This window comes from Micromys minutus (assembly GCF_963924665.1).
Source record: "Micromys minutus genome assembly, chromosome: 29".
Lineage (NCBI taxonomy): Eukaryota > Metazoa > Chordata > Mammalia > Rodentia > Muridae > Micromys > Micromys minutus.
In genome coordinates this window covers 36,585,276-36,607,165 of record NC_137964.1, presented here as the reverse complement: position 1 = coordinate 36,607,165, position 21,890 = coordinate 36,585,276, and the positions used below count along the sequence as shown (strand labels likewise).

At 41.5% G+C, this 21,890-nt stretch overlaps 2 protein-coding genes across 6 annotated transcripts in view; both read left to right on the top strand.

Annotated features, from left to right (window-relative positions):
* The window catches only part of GOLGA3 (golgin A3), a 46,546-nt gene that overhangs the window by 4,128 nt on the left and 20,528 nt on the right, over positions 1 to 21,890 (top strand). For 4 of the 5 annotated variants that reach the window (XM_080941167.1, XM_080941168.1, XM_080941166.1 and 1 more), the window contains 11 exons: positions 404 to 722; positions 2,942 to 3,211; positions 4,401 to 4,513; positions 5,927 to 6,576; positions 7,282 to 7,393; positions 9,559 to 9,865; positions 13,010 to 13,212; positions 14,901 to 15,038; positions 17,531 to 17,692; positions 18,036 to 18,404; positions 21,180 to 21,257. In XM_080941167.1, the coding sequence (XP_080797293.1) occupies positions 587 to 722; positions 2,942 to 3,211; positions 4,401 to 4,513; positions 5,927 to 6,576; positions 7,282 to 7,393; positions 9,559 to 9,865; positions 13,010 to 13,212; positions 14,901 to 15,038; positions 17,531 to 17,692; positions 18,036 to 18,404; positions 21,180 to 21,257 (2,538 nt within the window). In that variant the 5' untranslated portion in view covers positions 404 to 586. The remainder of the gene's footprint in view (positions 1 to 403; positions 723 to 2,941; positions 3,212 to 4,400; positions 4,514 to 5,926; positions 6,577 to 7,281; positions 7,394 to 9,558; positions 9,866 to 13,009; positions 13,213 to 14,900; positions 15,039 to 17,530; positions 17,693 to 18,035; positions 18,405 to 21,179; positions 21,258 to 21,890) is intronic. The other variant, XM_080941169.1, reaches the window with a different exon arrangement.
* Positions 2,289 to 2,654, top strand: LOC308439253 (cytochrome c oxidase subunit 7C, mitochondrial-like; the record flags this gene model as incomplete). Its single annotated transcript, XM_080940996.1, has 2 exons — positions 2,289 to 2,305; positions 2,447 to 2,654. 2 exons carry the CDS (start codon positions 2,289 to 2,291, stop codon positions 2,652 to 2,654), a joined length of 225 nt encoding a protein of 74 aa, XP_080797122.1.

Here is a 21,890-nt window from a genome sequence, read left to right as displayed (position 1 = left end):
ATGGTCACTCCAGGTGTTTTATGAGCATCTAGGCCTGTCTACTTCATAAGCTGCTGGTCACAAATGGTTATTTACATTCAAATTAAACTTAAATAAAATTTAAAGTTCAGTTCTTTAATTGCCACATGAACACCTACAACAGGTTACAAGCACTTTTTAAAAACCTTGGAGAATCATTTGTGGTAGAACTTCTTATAGCTGGCACCAGGAGAAACTGGAAAGGACTAAAGTGTTGCTGGTTTAATATTTTACCCTTAAAACCTAGGATGTTGTAGGTGCTCAGGGATTGTTTGTGGCGTGGAAATCTGTATTTGTTTTCTATACAAAATTGGGAGCCTTGTCACTGTTACTTGAAATCTAATAAATTAAGTTTCATAATGCATTTTTCTCTTTGTTCTCTCAGGAATCATGGTATTGCTTGGGTTGACTTCAAGCCATTTATGAGACATTAAACTTTACTCTGAAAATGGAAAACAGAGTAAGATCCTTCTTAGAAACTCTGAGCTGTTGCTGATGGCAAAAAGCAAATTTAATCCAGAGTTATTTGTAGCTCCTCAAAGTCTTCTTAGTTTGGGCTGCCCTGACCATGGATGGAGCATCAGCCAAACAGGATGGCCTTTGGGAAAACAAGTCCAGCAGTGATACTTCGTCTTGCCCCGAAGCCTCACTGGAAACTGTGGGCTCTCTGGCCCAACTGCCAGACCAACAGGACACAGCTCAGGGTAAGTCATCAGGTCATTCTGTGATCTAGTACTTCACTCTGAAGAAGAGGAGATCAGCTAGTGTTTTGGAGAGGGGCATGAACTTTTCATTAGTAATCTTACAGATATTTTTATTTGGTGCTAATTTTAGATCAAGGACAGTCCTTAGTCAACAGAACAGGAGATGTGCCATAGCCAGAAAGCAGAATTGCTTCCTGAAGGCTTTCATTGGATTTCCACTGGCAAATTATTGTTAGCGCTTAGAATTCTACCTTTTTGATTGATTGGTTGCCAGATTTTGAATAACTAGGACTGATTAGTGGTCTAAGATTCCTGAATCATGGTTCTCTGTTGTTTGTACACCAGTAATAACTAAGGTGATTCCAATATCCTATGCAGTCAGGAGCTAGCAATGCAATAAGAACTGTAAAAAGATAATTATCTACTGGTCCTCTAGCAGAAATTGCATTGTAGGCCTTATAAAATGATGTTCAAGCAGTTAACTTGCAGGTACTGGTTTTTATGCCTGAGACAGTGGGTTCTTGCACAAAACAACATCTTAGATCAGCAACTTGGAAGATTTTATGTTACCTATCATGGGTAGTTGTGGGGGTTAAAAGAAATAATGTGTATAGCCACTTAGATCTACCATTCAGTGAGATTCATAGAACCTATGCATAGGATAGTTGTGAGGGTTTAAAGAAGGAATGTATATAACATGTAAAAAGAGCAGGAATGTAGCTCAGTATAGAATGTTTACCTGACAGGTATGAAGCCCTGAGTTCAGTCCATACTACCTAGTGAGCATTTAGTAAGAGGATGTAGCCATTTTTGTCTTCTGCTTGTCATGATGTTTATATTTAAGGTTGTGTTTGAAAACAAAGTCTTCATGCATATTGGATCTTGTTGCTTTTAGATTTTAGTTGTAATATGCTGCTCATAACTCATTTTTTTAAAATCAGTCCATGCATCAGAAAGTGGTACTAACAGCTGGTAACTTGTATCTAAAATGCAGAATCCCTGCACTCTTTAATAAAGGGTGATGGTTTGGGACCACAGTTCCTTCACCTCCTGCTTCAGTCTTTCACATAGCTAATTACAGGCATATAAATTTCATTTTTAAAGACCATGACAAAAAATTCAGGTATTTATATAAACCTGCAAAGGATGATCGTGAACTGTGGATCTGTTTGCTTCTGTCTCCTAAACACTGAGACTATAGGCATGAACAGCCACACCTAGCTTGTGAAATTGGCTTTTTAAAATAATACCTAACTCTTGCTCATCTAGCCAAAACAAAATTTGATTTCTGTTCACCTCAGCAGAATCACTTTGATTAGATCATCTACTTCTTTGGAAAATATATTTTGACTTTACTTTGAAACCAGCCCTTGAAAATGTGAGCTAGGACTTCAATTAGCCCAACTGTCACTTACACATTAGGAAAATCAGCTTTGTTTTCAGCCTCTGCTCTTCCCAACAACACTTAACAAATAAATTTTCAAAGTTTTTTGGTTTTAATTTTTCTTATTTAAGTGGGAAGGAAACGTGACACGTGAGTTCAATACCACACTCATAGTATAGAAGATGAGGCTAACTTACAGGTGAGGACATGAGGCTTTGCCCCCAACTCCCCTTGCCTTAAGATAGGTATGGTGTTGTGCTCTGGATAGCAATGTCATGAAGAAAGGAGAGTGAGGTTGTAGGGCCATTTCTTCCGTCTTCCGTCTCTGCGACTCTCGCAGAACTCCCAGCCCCAGCATATTGGGCCAGAGTATCCAGAGGTTCACCACCTCTGTGGTCCGTTGCAGCCACTATGAGGAGGGTCCGGGAAAGAATTTGCTATTTTCAGTGGAAAACAAGTGGCAGTTACTGGCCATGATGACCATGTACTTTGGATTTGGATTTGCTGCTCCTTTCTTTATAGTGCGGCACCAGCTACTTAAAAAATAAGGATATTCATTCCTTTAAGAGGTAATTGAATGAAGAAAGTTTAAGAGATGTGATCTGAAAATTGGATTAAACTCTTGAACTCTTATACTAGAAAAAATGTAAATAAACTAATGCCTCTTCTGGAAAAAAAAAAAGATAGGTATGGTGGCTGTTTTTCTGAGAGTCAGAGAAAACAGACTCAAAATACAGAATTGCAATGCTCATGGGACTTACATATAGCTGTATGTCTGGAAATGACTTAAACTTTTTTAAACAATGTGTCTAACACACTTTCTCTCTCTTTCTAGATGCCAGTGTTGAGGTCAACAGAGTTTTTAAGGAAGAAGGAAGCCCAGATAGATCCAGCCAGGTGGCCATCTGTCAGAATGGGCAGATCCCAGACCTTCAGTTGTCTCTTGATCCCACAACAAGCCCAGTGGGACCTGATGCCTCTACAGGTGTGGATGGTTTCCATGACAACCTAAGGAAGTCTCAGGGAACTAGTGCTGAGGGCAGTGTTAGAAAAGAAGCTTTGCAGTCTCTCAGACTCAGTCTTCCCATGCAAGAAACGCAACTGTGTAAGCATCCATTCCCCCTGGATTCTTCCCACCCCTTGCTATCATCATCATCTACTTGGAATCAATACCTGACTGCTCCTGTGTGAGCAGTTCTGACTGTCCCTGTCTTGTTTTCATACTGAATGGGGGAGGCAGAGGGATGCATCTTAATGAGTTAGCTTCCCTTTAAGGAGTGCAAGTATGTCTGGATATTGGAACTTTCTGCCATCAAGTACTAGCAGTGGTATCAGACTCCTTGACAGACACACCTCCCATGTCATTCTTCATAGGTGGCCAACAAACAGGCAGGGAATTAACCTAAAGATGGTAAACCAAAGTGGTAAGATCCTAATGAATTTGGTAGCTGCCCTAATTTTAGAGATCTTTTGAAAATCTCATTTATGTATGTATATGTGTACGTATATATGTATGTATTCTTCAGATTCTGTGTCTGAAGAGGGAGATGTATATGAAATTGTTAAATTATTGCAATTTTCCTCTTTTTTGACCTTTTCACTCTCTGCTGATGTTTCACTGACACATCCTCACATCTGCTAGTATTAGGATTAAGCCACAAATCCAGCCCTGGTAAGAGTAGCTGCCTCTGGTTTGCAAGCACAATGACTTTAAATTAACCACCTCCCTACACACACAGAAGTTGGGTTTTAATATTTTAAATAATTCTATCTATTATTTAAAAGAGTTCCCATTTGTATTTACTGTTCTTGAGTATAAGTTCTGGATCTGAGCTCATTTGTCAGGAAACTGGCGTAGGCTGTCCTTGGCCCTCAAAAGCAGAGCCGTCTAAGTACATTAAATGCTACAGCAACACTAATGAGTCATTTTATTGATTAAATGGACAGTGTCGAAATAACTAGGGTTAAATAGGCTCTTGATTTTGACATGGTGTTATGACTTGTTACTGCAGTTCAGATAATCTGTGAGTGTAACTTCCTAAGAAGATATGTCTCTGTAATGAAGAGGCTCTTCTTGGCACTGTCACTTGTAAGTACAGTTCTTAGCTGTGCTCAGTGGCTGTGGCCCTCAACTTTCTCTCAATCTAGAAATTGTCATGGAATATAGGTGGCTGTGTGATTTTCATAAGCTAAAACATACTGGTGATTAAATCTCAAACAACCAATCTGTGATTACCAACTTGTTTTCTGTACCCTGCTCCCTATTAACCCTTCAATGGCCATTTCCCCTGTAGGCTCCACTGCTTCTTCACTGCCCTTGGAAAAGGAGGAACAGGTCCGACTGCAGGCCAGGAAGCGCCTGGAAGAGCAGCTGATGCAGTACCGAGTTAAGCGCCATCGGGAAAGGGTGAGTCCCTTGGATTGGAGTCAGGATGATGTCCTGTCTCCTCTGTGTAAATTCTAAGCAGCTGAGTTGTACAACATAGAACTTGTCCACTCCACATCTGGGCCTTCCATTCTCCATCTCCTTTCCCTTTGTGTTCTTTTTAGAAAGTATTGCTCCCATGTTTAACTGCTGCATTTAGGACGTATGCTATCCTCCCCCTGTGTGCCTAACCTGAGGTTACATTAATTTGGTAGAATGACAGGATTGATGTTTTGCTAGAAGAAGAAGTTATGCTGCAGCTAGAGAGATGGCTCGGTGGTTAAGGGCACTTGTTGTTTTTCCAGAGGACTTGGGCTTGATTCCCAGCACCCACAAGACAGCTCTTAACCTTCTGTAGCTCCAGATCCAAGACATCTGACACCCTCTTCTGGCCTCCAAGGGAACCAGGCACACACATGGTGCACAGATTTGTATGCAGGCAAAACACATATGCACATAAATAAAAATAGTTTTTAAAGAAAATTATGTTGATATACATAGCTTAAGTTTTTTTTCTTTATCTCAAATATCATTCAGACCATTTGGGAATGTCTAGCTAGTATGAGATAAGAGATAGAAACACTGACAAACAGGAAAATCGGTGTTATTTACAAGTTGATAATGCCTTAGGAGATTATGAAAAATCAACTGAATATCATTGCTAGGTATACATATTTTTTTAAGGAAACTTTATGTTTGTTATTCCAGTTCATTAATGGGAAAAATCAGTAATAATCCTGCCATGATAAGGTGTAAAATCACTTGGCAAAGAATTTGCAACAATAAAAATGATAAAATAGCTGGAGGAATTAAAATGATAATAAACAATGTTTATGTGTTATAAAATGATAATAACAGTGGAGCAAGAGTTCCACATGGTTGGGTGCTGTAGCACAGTTATATTCCTAGACCAAGATGGAGGCAAGGGATGATGAGGCCTCTCTCAGCATGGACCATGAGACCCATATGTCAGTGTCCTCCTCGCTCCACAAGAAAGGATTCCATATGTATTTGCTGAGTTATGTGTAAGCAGATAAGAGTAAAGATGCTCATTACCTCTTGAATAATTACAAACCTAAAGTAGACCCAATTCAACAGAACTTTTTTTTTTTTTCTGTATCTAAGAAACTAACCAGAGCAATAGCCAGGAAAATTTTGCCAGGAAAGTTGAATGAGGACTTCTTATGTAACTCACTTTAAAATGTTTTAAAGTGTTGGCCTTTAAAGGACCAGGAATGAGAGATGATTTTTCAGAAGATCAGCTGCATTCAATGTTCTAAGGGCCTGGCAGACTGTTGTTGATAGAATGTTCATTGCTACATGTTTTCTTGATGACAGTTTTAAAATGCTGCTTCTAATCTTAGTCATATTTTTATGTTCTTGTTTGTTTCTCAGTCCAGTCAACCTGCAACTAAGATGAAACTTTTTAGTACACTTGATCCTGAGCTCATGTTAAATCCAGAAAACTTGCCAAGAGCCAGTACTGTAGCTGTGACAAAAGAATATTCCTTCCTGCGTACCAGTGTTCCTCGGGGGCCCAAGGTAGGCAGCTTAGGGCTGCTGGCACATTCTAAGGAGAAAAAGAACTCCAAGTCAAGCAAGATCCGGTCTCTGGCTGACTATAGAAGTGAAGATCCAAGTGACTCTGGTGGCCTTGGTTCTGCTGCTGATGCTGTTGGAAGTTCCCTGACCCAGAGCAGAAGTGGCTCTGCTTCAGTTGTGTCTGAGGTTAGCCCATCATCTGAGACTGATAACCGTGTAGAGAGTGCCTCGCTGACTGGGGACAGTGTGTCAGAGGCTGATGGAAATGAGAGTGACAGTTCCTCACACAGCAGCTTCTCTGCCCGAGGGGCCTGTGGTGTCCTGGGTAATGTGGGCATGCCAGGAGCCGCTTACATGGTTGATGGCCATGAGATTTCTGCTGAGGCCCTGGGCCAGTTTCCTTCAATTAAAGATGTACTACAGGCTGCAGCAGCCCAGCACCAAGATCAGAACCAGGAAGCCAATGGGGAGGTGCGGAGCCGCAGAGACAGTGTCTGCAGCAGGTAGGGCAGCAACCTTGAACCTGGGCTCCTGTCTGTTGCTGTGCCTTGTGTCTTTGTTAATGCACTCAATCTTTACATTAACTTTTTACCTATATACACTCTGTTGCTTTCTTTATAAGTAGAGACAGCTCTAAACCATTTATGTGGTATGAAAAGCACTGTAGACCTGTTAAGATTTTCTGGGTGCTTACAAGTTCCTGTTTCTAGAGCATGTTCTTCTCTGTAGGAGGCATGAACCTCAGATTCTGTCTCAGACACACCAGAAGAGGGCACCAGATCCTGTTACAGATGGTGGTGAGCCACCATGTGGTTTCTGGGAATTGAACTCAGGACCTCTGGAGGAACAACCAGTGCTCTTAACCACTGAGCCACCTCTCCAGCCCTCAGTTCACTTCTTAAGTTGTATGTTGTAAACTCAGGGAAGAAGCTAGAGGTTGGTGGTGCATACCCATGATCCAAGCACTTAGGAGGCTGAGGTAGGAGGATTATATGTTCAGGGTCAGTCTGGACTACATAGCTTCAGGTCATAGAGAACCTATGCATTTTCTACACAAAAAGAACTCTCTTTTTAAAAAGCAAAACCAAAACAAAACAAGAAACAGGAGAAGCAGAGGGAAATGTCAAAATTGGACAGTATGATGAACAATAAGGAGAAATAGCAGTTATTATGTTCTAACCTCTTGACTTTGTCCTTCTGACCCCTAGTGTGTCCATGGAGAGCTCTTTTGCTGAACCACAGGATGAATTGTTGCAGATTCTTAAAGATAAAAGGAGACTTGAAGGACAGGTGGAGGCTTTGTCATTAGAAGCCAGTCAGGTAAGGGATGTTTGATTGTTGCTCAATAAGCTGGATCTCTGGAAAGAATGTGTGGGTTTGTAAGTGTAATTCATCAGCCAGGCTATGCCTGTTACTTATTTTTGTCTGCTAGTTGTATTGGTCTCAAACAAAGTTGTGCTAGTTTATTTTTGGTTCATTCTTTCCCTTCCTCTCCATCAGAATTTACTAAGAGTATGTCCTAAAGATACATGAGAATTTGTGACAGTTAATTTCTCCTGGTGTCTTTACATTCTCTGGAAGTCTAAAAGTTTCATTTTATTCTATTACTACTTTTTGTGTGGGTTCTGAATTTAATAGCTTTTTTCATTTCTTAAAGATTATTATACTTATTTATTTGAGTTCATATATATGGTGGGGGTGGATATGTATGCGACATGTATATGGAGGTTAGACAACTTGCAGGAGTGTTTCTTTCCTTCTAGAGTTGGTTCTTCTAGCAAATGGGCTTGGGGAGTCAAACTAAGGTCCTCATGCTTGGAAGCAAGTGACTTTACCTGCTGAGCTATCTTGCTAGTCCATGGTGTGCTCTGTTTGATATTAATTTTACTCTATCTTGTTTTCATTGGGGAGGGTGGAGCTGGAGAGATGGAGCAGAATTAAGAACACTGCAGCTCTTTCAAAGTTGGGTCACAGTGTTCTACAAAGGTGATTCTTCATTCCTTCATTTTCAGTTTATACTCTATTATATGAAACGCTTCAATTAATTTATTTATTTTGAGACAGTTTCTCATGTAGCCCAAGCTGGCTTTGAACTTGCTATGGAACTAAGAATGAGCTTAAACTCTTGATCCTCCTGCCTGTACCTCCCAAAAGCTTGGATTACAGGCCTCTGTCACCATGCCTGTGGTGGCTTCCTTCTCTCTCTCTCTCTCTCTCTCTCTCTCTCTCTCTCTCTCTCTCTCTCTCTCTCCAATGATAAGAGCTAGATTTTTACCTTTTTGTCAATAGTTTAGAGTGAGTCTGTTCATAGGATTTCAGCTGGGCTTTGTGATGGAGAACACAGAGAGAGAGAGGGAGACAGCCAGACAGACAAGATGGCTGAACAGAAGTTGTGAATAAATGCTACAGGAGGAGAGCAGAGATTGAAGCCATGTGTAAGATTCAGTTGCTTGCTAATTACATATCTCATGCTTTAAAAATCTTTAGGCACAAGCCAGTTCATTTAGTTATACATAAAACAATCTTCTAAGGTGATTTCAGTCACTTTAAGAGACTTTTTGATTGTACAGTTTTCTGTGCTAATTGAGAATGTCACTCTCTCATCACGTCCACATCACTTCCTCTGGATACTCATTCCTGAGGTGGCTCTGAGGACCTTTACTTCTTTGGAACTTGCTTTCTTTCTAATGCACTTGTGAAATGGGTCCTATTAAACTCAGGATGTGTGTGGATATCTGGCAGTTTCCTGTGGGTGTCAGTTACATTGACTCTAAACTCCTCTTGATCTGGGATATAGCTCAGAATTAGAGCATTTGCCTAGAAACATAAATCCCTGGTATCAGCCCCCAGCACTACAAAGAAGTAGTTTTGTTAAGTGTTACTGATTATCCTTTGTTTGTTGGACGTCTGTTGTCATGCTTCTCTTTGACTTGTTGAATGTTGTGTTCCCACACACACACTTAGATACGGTGAGTGGATGTGCTAGTGGCTGGGGCTTGTCTTTGTCTTTCATTTGTCTTTTAAGTTTTTCATTTATTATACTCCCTTTTGTGGTTCTAGAGATTGAATTTGGGTCCTGTTGCGAGCTAATCAAGCACCCTGACACTGAGCTTGTCTGTAGCTCCTGGGGCCTGTTTGCTGTCTATGCTCTGTCCTGTGCCATTGTTGCTGTGGTCACTCAATGCCATTCTTAAATCGGTGTTATGGCTTAGCCCTTGAATTTCTATATTCAAGGCAACATTTTTCTCACTGATTTCAATCTGACTGCTTTTATCTCTCAGGGTCTCTTAACTTGTTTTATATGGGGAACAGGTAACTGACACATTTAAGTGACTGATTTCTGGGTAGACTGTTTTTAAGTAAAACTCTTTTTTCTCTGTTCCACTGATTGTAAACATAATAAGTTTTAGCTGTCTTGTTAAAACAGTGGTTGAGAGAGACTTATTTTTCTGAAAGCCATTATGGTTGTTTTGGGATATTTTCAGGCACTTCAAGAGAAGGCTGAGCTACAGGCCCAGCTTGCTGCCCTGAGCACGAGGCTACAGGCACAGGTGGAACACAGCCACAGCAGCCAGCAGAAGCAAGACTCCCTTAGTTCTGAAGTGGACACTTTGAAGCAGTCTTGCTGGGATCTAGAGCGGGCCATGACTGACCTGCAGAACATGCTAGAAGCTAAAAATGCCAGCCTGGCATCCTCAAACAATGACCTACAAGTGGCAGAGGAGCAGTATCAGAGGCTGATGGCCAAAGTAGAGGATATGCAGAGAAATATCCTCAGCAAGGACAACACAGGTAAGGTCTGCAGCCCAGATGTGGTTTCTGGATCCTGTAATGGTAGTATGTGGATAAAGCTTCAGGTTCATGTATTAATAAAAAGTATTAATACTGAGACTCTGCGTTGTTACAGTAAAAGCAATTACAATTTGGGCAGAATGCCTGAAAGTCTATGGTTTTGCATAATCTCAGAAATTGACTTTGGACTTTGACCACTAGAAGTAATCCTTTCTGCTTTCCCTTCTTCCTAAATTCATTGTTTTGAGGGTGGTTGAGCTGTACATTTATTCTACATTTTGTAGCTTGTCTTTTGCCATTTTGTGGGTTTTTTTTTCTTCCACCCTTCTCAGTCTCTTTTCTTCCACACTTTCACTCCCCTAACACTAGATAGGAGAGAGAAAAGGATACAGGGGGCACATTATCGTTAAGACTACTTTCTGGTTTTAGGGGCATTGAGATCCTTGGGGCAAGTTGATCTTCGACATTAGAATGTCTAATTTCTTCTTGTTTCTTCTTTGCACATAACTACTTGACAAGCCACAACCAACAAAAAACAACCACCACCCAACCAACCCCACTTCTTGGGGGCCCTAGCACCTATAATACCTTCTGAAAAATCCCCAGAATTTCAAGCATTTACACAATTGCAGAAACTATCTGCAACTGGCAAAACCATGCTCCTGCTAGAGCATGAGGCAAATCCTAGTCAGCTGCTGTGGACAGTCTGAAGCAGTGTCACATCCCTCTCCTGGGAACTCCTGGGATTAAAATGAAAGCACATTCCTATTTCTGTGTTTTTAAAAGAAACCAAAATTCTCACTACAGCATTTATTCCTACTAATTTCAAATACTATCTAAAACATTTTAAGAGCAATGCCTATGTTACTGTTTAGTAGCCTTTGTTCATTATGTTGGTCTGTAGCCCTTGGGGATCACCTGCAGGTCATTCGTAAAGATACTTGCTTTCAGTCTTCACCTGAGCCAAACCTGATACCAACTGATATTAAAAGGGTCTTATCTGAATAAAAGCCAGAAAGGGGACAGGGGAGTGGGGTTGGGAGATTGAAAGCCTCACGATAAAGAAAAACGCAGGCTTGTTAAGTGAGGCTTTTGTCTAGTGCAGTGGAGGGCCATGTCTGCAGGCTTTGTGTTTCAGCTGGGGCTGTGATGCTATGATGACCTTAAGGACAATAGCGACAAGCTGCTGACCCAGAAGCTCATTTCTAACACTAGAGCATCGAAATAGTCCCTTAAATTGCTATTTTTCAGTCTTTGAGCATTTTATGGTACTTAATTCATTAGGGGAAAAATCTGGAAATTTCTAAATGGATTCATTTTGTTCCTTTCTAAGTTCTCATTACTTTGGAATTGAAGCACTGCAAAGAAGGGATCATGAACTCTCTTAAACAATCTTACTTTTATTTCTTTTTGAGACAGGGTCTTATGTAGGTTAGACTGGCCTTGAACTTGCTATGTGGCTGAGGATGACCTTGAGCATTGGATCCTTTTGCCTCCCATCTCCCAAGTGGTAAGCTAACAAGCTTGTGCCACTGATACCTGGGTGTCCTAGTTAGGGCAACTGTTGCTGTGATGAAACACCACAACCAAAGCAACTTGGGAAGAAAAGGGTTTATTTGGCTTATTTGGCATCTGTTTTTTTGTACATCCCATGACCACTAGCTCAGGGATGGCACTACCTTGAATGGTGGGCCCTCCCACATCAGTCACTAATTAAGAAAATGCCCTACAGGCTTACCCATAACCTGATCTTACTGAAACATTTTCTTAATTGAAGTTCTCTCCTATCAGATGACTTTAGCTTGTGTCAGAGTGACATAAAACTATCAAGCAGACTGGTCATCCCTCTCTGTCTCTGTCTCTGTTTCTGTCTTTCTCTCTCTCTCTCTCTCTCTTTCTCTCTCTCTCTCTCTCTCTCTCTCTCTCTCTCTCTCTCTCTCTCTCTCTCTCTCTCTCCCTCTTCATTTAAAATATTTCAACCAGGTTTAGTGGCATATGACTACTTTGAAGGTTAAGACAAAGGTATGGAAAGCTTGTGGCTTGGACATCTTAACAATCCCTGTGACCTCATAAAACAAAGAAATGAAGGAAAATGTCTTGAGAAGACAAGACTTAACTTTCCCAAGTTCAGGATATAATTTAAAACTTAAGATGTCTGATTTTGTGTTGTTGATGACTGTTGATGATGTTTGTCTGTCCTTCTTACTTTCCTTCTACCCTGCTCATGTTGAGTTAACCAAATGACCAATTAGCAGGTGCTGCTGCAGAATCAACCATACTATGCTAGTGCTGTTTCTTTATGGCAAATTGATGTCACTGGCTACTCAAAGATGAGAGCCACCATGACATGGCAGTTTCTGGGAAACACGGTTGGGTTTTGGTCATTGTAGATTTCATAACTGGAATTTCTTCCCAGTATAATTGTTTGTAGTTCTAGCTTTACTGAAGCACTTTTATGATTGTTTGTGGATATTGCCATGATATTAGCTAAATATTTTAATTACTTGATGTGTGTTCTTTGACTGCTATAGAAGAAAGCAGTAATTATATCTCTTGTACCCATAGTTTTGCCCTCAGCTCAGGCTGTTAATATGCATCCATTTTGTATCTATCTAGTGCCACAAGTCCAGTTAGGGGCTGTCTTGGGGGTGGTTTAAAATGGCTCCAAATGCTGATATTCTATATCTGAGAAGACTCTAAGCAAGTTTATAGAGAAAACAGTTCCTTACAGAAACTTTCCTAAGGCATCGTAGCTGACTTATATAGAGCTGCTGGCCATGAGATTTATAGTTATTCATAATAATTAAGGTAATAGATGGGTGGATACATAGTTAATAGATTAATAATTAAGCCGATATTAATTAAGGTGTGTTTAAATCACAGGTAAATGAATAGATATTTTCATCAGTTATAGAACTGTTGTGATTAGGGTCTCATAGGAACCCCCTTTCTCTCTGGGAGCAGTGGTTCTCTGTCTACCACTGCTGTTTTTGTGGTAACTTTATAGAACACGGCCACTATGCAAAACCAGCATCAGCGGTACTGCTTCTCCCTGTAGACTTCAACTTTAGGTCAAATGACCCCAGCTGTGGCTTTTTTGCTGGTGCTGGTTAGTCTGAGTTGGCTGTGCTTGCTTACTTTCAGTGCATGACCTGCGGCAGCAGATGACAGCGCTACAGAGCCAGCTCCAGCAAGTACAGCTGGAGCGCACAACACTGACCAGCAAACTACAGGCATCACAGGCCGAAATCACATCTCTGCAGCATGCCCGGCAGTGGTACCAGCAGCAGCTTGCTTTGGCCCAGGAGGCCAGGGTCCGGCTGCAAGGAGAGATGGCCCACATCCAGGTACAGTGCTGAAAACCTCCTTCAGGGATATGGGATTCCCTGCATTACAAAGGTGTGATGGCATCTAAAACTCCAGAGGCTAAAACGAGATCATGCACTCAACGCTAGCAGAATGGTGGTAAAAAGTGTTTATGGTTTTAGATATCATGGATATGTTTTTGTTTAGCATCTGCTGATTACTTTCCAGCAAACACCCATCCTCTACAAGAGCTTCTCAGATTTTCCCTTCTGTCAAAGGGTAAATCTTCCTTTGGCCCCACCACTCAGGCGCCCACTTCATGGACTTTGAGGCTCTTTCATCCTTTCCTCTGTGCTCTGAATCTCTTTCTTATATGACAAAGGATTTGGCAGGCAGTCTGTCTCAGTTTGTTTTTTCTGTGGCTGCTTGGCCTTGGCCAGCATGTATTTCCTATGTGAACTGTTGTTTTCAGGTTCTGTAAGGGACATTTTCCTCTTCCCTATTTTGTTAGTAGAAGCTAAATAAGCCAGCTTTTGAATTTACATATGTGAAGATATCTGTTGATTTATGTAACCTTTAGTAACACTTTAGCATGAAGCCTATCCAGCAGTTTTACTTAGGCAGTATGGCTTTGAAACATCAAGAGGAATAGGCAAGTTTCTGGCATGTACTTTACTCTGACTGGCTATGCTTATGAGAAATGACAAAGAACACTTTCTGTCATCCCTTAAATAATGTCGCTTAGCCAGGCATGGAGACACATTAGTAATCCCAGGAGTTGGAATGCAGACACAGGTGGATCTGAGTTCTGAGGCCAACCTAGTCTGCAAAGCCAGATCTAAGACAGCTAGGGCTACACGGAGAAACAACAAAAAACATAAATTTCTATCTGTGTTCTTTAGATATGGAATAGTCAAAGAAGTTGGATTCATGTGTTAGTGAGGGAAATTGGAAGATAAGAGTAATCAAGGAAAGTGGCAATTTAAGAAACTTGATGCTTTTTTTTTTTTTTTTTTTTTTTAAATTCTGTAACTAGGGTTCTTCATGTTGCTTTCTCTTGCCAGGATCATTCAATGAGGTAGAAAACACAGAACAGTCCTCTTTTGCTGTCTTTAAACACAACCTCAGCTGCTGTTATACCTCCTCCCTTGCTCTGTGCAGCTTCTCTAGCTCTGAGACCCACCTTGAATTTGTCAGGTCAGAAGGTCTGCTAGTGTTATACATGAGGTGGGGGAGATCCTGCCGTAGACCTGTAGTACTTGAATGTTTTTATATCTCTCTGCTGCCGCTCACCCCTTTCAGGGCTGTGATGCTGGGCTCCCTTTCTTGAAGATACTGTGAGTTAAATTAGGTCCTGGTTGTCTCTGGAACTGGTGGAGATCCAGTGGATTCGTTTATAGGTGTACCTTAAGTGGGAACTCCAGTGTAGGTCATTTCCAAACTACACATTCTCAGGTGTGAAGGCCTGATTTGGTGGGCAGCCCCCTGCCCCATACAGAACTCACATGGCTCAAGTTCAAGGTAGGTCGGCAAAGGGTTTGTGTAGATGAGTCCTGGGGTGGAAGACAGGAAGAAGGGCAGGAGCTTTCCCTGCAGTAGGTGATATTGAGAAGTTCAGTCAGTAGCCATTGTTAAAAAAGAGAGAACATCTTAGTAACTAGGGGTAAGCTGGGCCACACTTGATGCCTAAATTTAAGTTTCTTCTTACCTCCTGGGTTTTTCTTTGAAGGTTGGACAGATGACCCAAGCGGGCCTTTTGGAGCACCTGAAGCTCGAGAACGTGTCCCTATCACACCAGCTGACAGAAACTCAGCACAGGTCCATCAAGGAAAAGGAGCGCATAGCTGTTCAGCTCCAGAGCATTGAGGTGAGAGCTGTGGTGATAGAGGAGTGATCCTTTTATCTCACGTTGGTTCTTGCTGGCATGAGTCAAACATACACAGACGTAATCAAAATGCCCATAAGTATCTTCTGAATACTTATACTTTTCTGTATTATTTAATATTTGAAAATTTCTTTTGCGGCTACAGACATGGCTTAGTGGGTAAGAGCACTTGCTGGGTAAGCACAAGGACATGGAAGGCAGACATGGAAGAAGCTGTGGCTGTAACCCTGGCATGTGGGGGGCTGAGAGCTTGCTGGCCAGCTAGCCTAGACAAAATGGCAGGCTTCTGATTCAGTGAGAAACATTGCTTCAAGGTAGTATGGTGGAAACAAACAGAGACAGACACCCAATATTTTCCTTGGACTTGTACATAAATATATGTGAATGTCTGTTACTATACATGTATGTGCATGCACCACAAAAACATATCACACACCTGTAATCCCTTTGAGCAACATGAAGTATAGCTGTCAGCATCTTGGAATTCTATCTCTTGTCTGACCCGCGTGTCCTTGGGACCTTGTTGTTCATCTTTAAAGCCTCCCTTGGAGCTCCTGCCAGTGCACTGTTGTACTCTTGGGACAGAGCTAACCACAGAGTGAATGGAGAGAGGGGACTAAGTATGTTTGTATAGGATTTCTGGGCCCAGCCCTCCAGTGCACAGTGCTCTTCTGGAGGCACTTTTATTGTCGCCTGCTGTTTCTACAGATCCTCTCTAGATGATGATGGGGAATGAACTATATTTGGCTCAGATCTCAATCCTATTCTCTAACACCTAGGTCAGTGGTTCTTAACCTCCCTAATGCTACAACCCTTTAATACAGTCTCTTATGTTGTGCTGACCCCCACCATAAAGTTTTTTTTTTTTTTTTTTTTTTTTTTTTGGTGTTTTGGGTTTTTTTTGCTACTTGATCACTATTTTGCTGCTGTTATGAATCATGGTGTAAACATGTGACATGCAGACTCCAGGTTGAGAACACTGCCCTGGATGATTTCTTAACCACACTGAGACTTTCTTTTCATCTCACTTTTCAGAACAGGCCTGTGTGGCCCAGGCTGGCTTCAGACTTTCCGTAGCCTAGGATAACCCTGAGCTCTTGCCTCCTGCCTCTTATCTCTCGAGTGTTGTGATTGTATACATGCCCCACAATATCCATTTTAATGTGATATGGGGATCGAAACCAGAGCTTTGTGAGTTAGGCAGTCACTCTACTGTCTGCATCCTATCCCTAGCCCATGCTCTAGTCTTTATTATTTTTTAATAAAATAGATAGTATTACTTGCTTATTTTTCTTGTTACAAAAAGCAAAAAATAAAAAACAAAATATAAAATACCTAGTCAAAGACTGGGAAGATGATAAATTTTGCTGCCAAAGTCTGTTGACTTAAGTTTGATCCCTGCAACTCACATGGTGGAAGAAAAAACTGACTTCTGCAAGTTAGCCTCTTACCTCAACATTGGCACATGGCATGTGTGCCTGCATACATGTGTTCACGTGCACACATACACATAGACATAAACTATAGTTTTTATACAAAAAAAATCTAGTCAGTAATGATTTTGCATTGTGTGCCTGGGCCAGTTTTGATCCCGATGATTCATAGTTAGTCACATAGGAATTCAGCTTTCCTATGGCTTTTCTGATTTCTCATCTTCTCATCTTTCTACCTGTTCTTTTGTCATATGGAGCACACAACCATGTGGCTCAGATAATGGGAGAGAATTATGTTGAGAGCTATAATGAGTAAAGATTCTGTTAAGAACTAAAACCAGTTTTGATATATAAATTATTTCCTGGAAGAAATGTACCAAAGTTGGATGTGATGGTGAACATGCAGTGCTATCCCAAGTATGTGTCACCATATGTAATTTTATGCAGTAGTTCCCAGGCCTTCATGCATGTCAGGCAGAAGTACTTTTCAGAGCTGAACTGTATCTCCAGCTCAGTTTTCTCAAGTTCTCCTCCCTCTACTTCAGCTTTTTAAGTATCCAGGAGGGTTGTTTGGCTGGTCCTCTCTTGGGGCCAGCCTAGATCAGCAGGGTTAAGAGTCCTGAGTAGCCTGACCATACCTCTGCCTTTTGTAAGCCCATGGGTACCACCCACTGACTCTGAGCCTGTCGGGTTGCAGTTCATGGACCGGATGGAGATAATGAATAGGGACTTCTTACGTAGAAGTGGGCTTCTCTGTAAAGGATGAGACTTGAAGTTTGTTATCAATGATCAAGTTTTTCTGTTTTTTAAGAAATAGGGCTGGAGAGATGAATCAGTGGTTAGGAGCAATTGCTCTTCTTTCAAAAAACCCAGGCTGAATTCCCAGCACCCATATGCAGCTCACAACCATCTTGACTCCAGTTCCAGGAGATCCAGCGCCCTCTTCTGATCACTAAGAGTGACCATGTGGTATGTCCCCATACATACATGCAATAAAAACACACATAAAATCTTTAAATGAAACACTATTTTCTTATTCAGGCTGACATGTTGGATCAGGAGGCAGCATTTGTACAGATTCGGGAAGCGAAGACAATGGTGGAGGAGGACCTCCAAAGGAGGCTGGAAGAATTCGAAGGTGAACGGGAACAGTTGCAGAAAGTGGCAGATGCAGCAGCATCTCTGGAGCAACAATTGGAACAGGCAAGTAATGGTGCTCTCTGGACCTCAGGCTCACAGAGATTTCTGTGGATATGGATCTTGCCTGATATGCATGTCCAAGTGCCATTCATAAGTGCTCTGTGTGTGATCTCTGGCATCAGGCTGTATTGGTATTTAAGGTTTGTTTTGGGCTCTCTGTTGAATATATTTGATAGTCACCATTATGGGTTTGCTTCTTTCTGTTCATGTTCTTGTACTCTAAAATTTTACATAAAAAAGACCCTTCAATGAATCATCAAAGTTACTTAAATTCTAAACATCACAAATATGTAAATTCTTGTGCCAGGACAGAAGGCAGCATGTTAAGTTCATTACTCATTTCCAGGTGAAGTTGACATTGTTCCAGCGGGATCAGCAGCTTGCAGCACTTCAGCAGGAGCATCTAGATGTGATAAAGCAGCTTACGTCGACACAGGAGGCTCTGCAGGCCAAAGGGCAGTCTCTTGATGACCTGCATACACGTTATGATGAGCTACAAGTGAGGCTGGAAGAGCTGCAGAAAGAGGCTGACTCCAGGGAGGATGCAATTCACTTCTTGCAGAATGAGAAGATTGTCTTGGAAGTGGCTCTGCACTCGGCCAGGAGTGACAAGGAAGAACTTGACAAAGGAGCACAGCGTTTAGAAGAAGATACTGAGGGGACATCAGGACTTTTGGAACAATTGAGACAAGAGTTGGCTGTTAAGTCCAACCAGGTAACACTATCTTAGGTGTTTTCTGAAGGACCATCCATTGGTACTTTTTGGGATGTTTTCTGTTGCAAATGTGAGTGATCTGCAGCAATATTCTTAAGCAAGAAACTTGTAGTTTTTATTGCACCCTTTTTCTCCATCAGCCTCTGGGTGTAGAGGAACCATATACTGGGAAACCAGTGTGTGTGTGTGTGTGTGTGTGTGTGTGTGTGTGTGTGTGTGTCTGTTTCTAAATGGATCTGCCGAAAGACCAGCTTTTGTTGCTGGTTAGGGCTTTCAGCAAGAGGGAAAGTTGCAGAATACTTGGCTTTGCTTTTTTTCCCAACATATGGCAAGCCAGTCACAATGTGATGTGGTGTTCACTGTGGGATAGATCACTCATAGAAGGTTCTTCCTGTTAACATACAGTGTCCTGGTATGTAAAAGTACAGCCCAGCAGGCTAGCTACATATGGGAAACACCATTGTGCTAATGGTGTGATGCTGCTAGAAACAAACAGATCTATAAAAACTTAGTAAAGATAGATGCTCAGAAAGTGGAACTGGTTTTGGAATGATTCTGCCTAAATATCCTGCCCTGTGATGAGTAAGGATTAGGGATTATAGCCTGTTTCTCTTGGAGACATAAATTTAGGGGAAATTGTCAGAGTTCTCTATTAGTGTGGTAAGAGGGACCTCAGCTGACACTGGACAGTGTTTTTGATTTTGCTGTGCTGTATTATGATTTCCTTAAAAGTGTAACAGCATGGTGGAGTGAGGTTCTCCTGCATGTTGTCTGCGGCTCTGAAATTGTCTTTCTTGACTTGAAGGGATGTCATATAGGCACCCTTACAGGAAAAGTAGTCTCTCAACCTCTGCCCTGTCCTACATAGCTGCATAGGATGGGTACATGTCCTCAAGGGTCTCTAAGGAAGTGCTATCCAGACAAGGCTCTGGGGTTTACTGACTTCAGTTTCCCCTTTGCTTAGTTCATCCTTTGGTGGAATTATGATATGGCCTGGTATTGGGGTAACAAACATGACCTCCTGGTGTGCAGGAGGAAATGGAACTCATGTCTGGAAGAACCAGAGCCTTAGTCCCTGTCAGGATTCCTGAAGGAGGATCTGAGAACAGTCTCCAGATTGTAGGAAAAATGACTGCTGGCTGTCTATCTATGTCAAGTTATCGCTGGACTTGCATAGAACATGTTTTGGTCTTTGAAGAGGAATAATTTTAATATAGAAAACCTTGGTACTCAACAAGGTCTTCCCATCTCTGAGGCATTGTGTGCATATTGATGCTCCAACTGAATTACATCTCAGATGATGCTCTTAACTGTTATCAGGTGAACATGGTTTCACTGCCACTTCAGAAAGTAGTAATTAGATAAATGATGTAATATGTCTGGCTATCTCTATCATATATCACGAACATGTACCATAAAAGTGCTGTAAGAGTCCTAATGGGGTGTGTAGGTTGTTCAAAAGCATTTTTTTGTTGGGCATGAGGTGTAACTTGGTGGTAACACACTTGCCTCATATGTACCTGAATTCAACCTCCAGAATCTCTCCATCTTTCTTTCTTTCATACACAGTAACAAAGCAGAAACAAGCTTTTTTTTTTTTTTTTTTTTTGTTTCTGTAGCCTTTCACATCATCATCATGTATTCCTGAGTCCCTGGGCTCTTCATGTGTGTAGCTGAGGTGGTCTGGGGCCTGAGATGTCTGTCAATTTCTACAAGCTACCAGATAGTATAGCTGGGCTAGTCTCTCTGGTATAGGTTAAGTCACAAAGATGTGAGGTGTTGTAAGTTGAGATTCATTGGATCAGAACCACTCCTGTATGTAGTGTCTAATTGTTTTCATGCTATAACAAGAGATAGCTGAGAAGCTGTAGCCAGATGTGTTGCCCACAAAACTTAGATTTCCTTTCTGATTATTCCAGGAAGGGCTTATATCTGTCTACTCTAGAGCATCTCCTGCCTCATTCTTTCTTTCACTCCACTGTCCTTCACCTTGTCTTTGTACTTTTAAGTGACAAGGAAGAAGGATGCTGGTCATGTGTCTTCCTGAGCAGTCTCTGGGCTTTTAACATGTGTCTGATTGAAAACCACCTTCTGTGCTCTGGATGGTGCTGGCTTTTAACAAATGCTAGTGGGCACAGACCTAGAACTGTCAGGCTACCCGCTGTAGGCATAAATTTTTTTGCAACCTACTTTTAATAAGGGTTCAACCTTTCCTCTAGCCCACCACCCAGCAGAAGTAGTGGAAGAGAAAAGTTATTAGGATATGGAGGAAGTGGACCTGTTCAGCAGTAGTTATTTGGGTGCCAGCTTGATCTTCTTTGTCAGTAGTTCAGTCCCATAGCAAACACCAAATACAACTCAGCAGCTGCAGACCAGTCTCTAGGCAAGCAAACAGCACACATGAACTGGCAGCTACAGACCAGTCCTTTCAGCAGGCCCCCACCAGGTATAAACCAGGAACTATCCTTCAGTCCTGAAGAAACCTCAGGCCAGCCAGCCTGAGGTGAGACTGCAGGAACCTCATGAGCAGTTTGGGGGCAAACTTCCCTCAATGGAAGTGTTTGCATAAGTTGAGCTTAACAACACTATGTAAGATGAACCAATACATGCATTTCATTAGTAAAGAATAGCAAGGCGGAACAAATCAAACCAATGCTCTCCTTCATCAAGCATCCTTTGACTTGTGTACCCCAGAAAAACATTTAACATAACTAACTTTCCAGAGAAACTAGAGGTTTCCACTTCAACCCACTCTTCTGCAAACCTCTCTTATAGGTGGAGCACTTGCAGCAAGAGACAGCCACATTCAGAAAACAGATGCAAAAAGTAAAGGAGCAGTTTCTTCAGCAAAAGGTAAGGAGACATAGGAAACAGTGTTGAGCATATTACCGAGTAGTCTGTTGAAATAGATCAAAATCAGAAAGAGGGAGGCATCTAGGTCTTTCTTATCTTTTTTAAAGGCAGACTTCTAAGTTGTTCCCACATTGCAGACAGTGAGGCATCATGCCCTTTCTCCTCTGAGGTAGGATCTATGATCCTCAAAAATTGAATGTAGCACCTACCATTGTGGTACCTTGTGAGGATGCCCTGTCATTGTCACTTCCAAGAGCTGTGTGTGGTTTTGGTTTTTGTTTTTTTTTTTTGTTGTTGTTGTTGTTTGTTTGTTTGTTTGTTTTTGTTTTGTTTTTTGGTCAGTGTGTGCCCATTGTGTTTGCTGCACAGAGTGTACAAAGCTTACATTATAATCCAACATTAAAAGAAAAGTAGTTTGTACCAAAAAGGTCTATGAGGCACTTGACTCCTGTTGGAGGAATGGCTCTGCTTCCTTACTTTATTGCCAGCCATCAGTTGAATATTTTGTTCTAAAAGAGGAAGATCCTCTAAAGCTTGTTTATGAGTACTGTTTCAGTTTATTGTTGAGATACTCAAAGGATTAACTTTTAGAATGTAAGCACCCAACAAAAGGGAGATAAGTCCTTGTGAGAT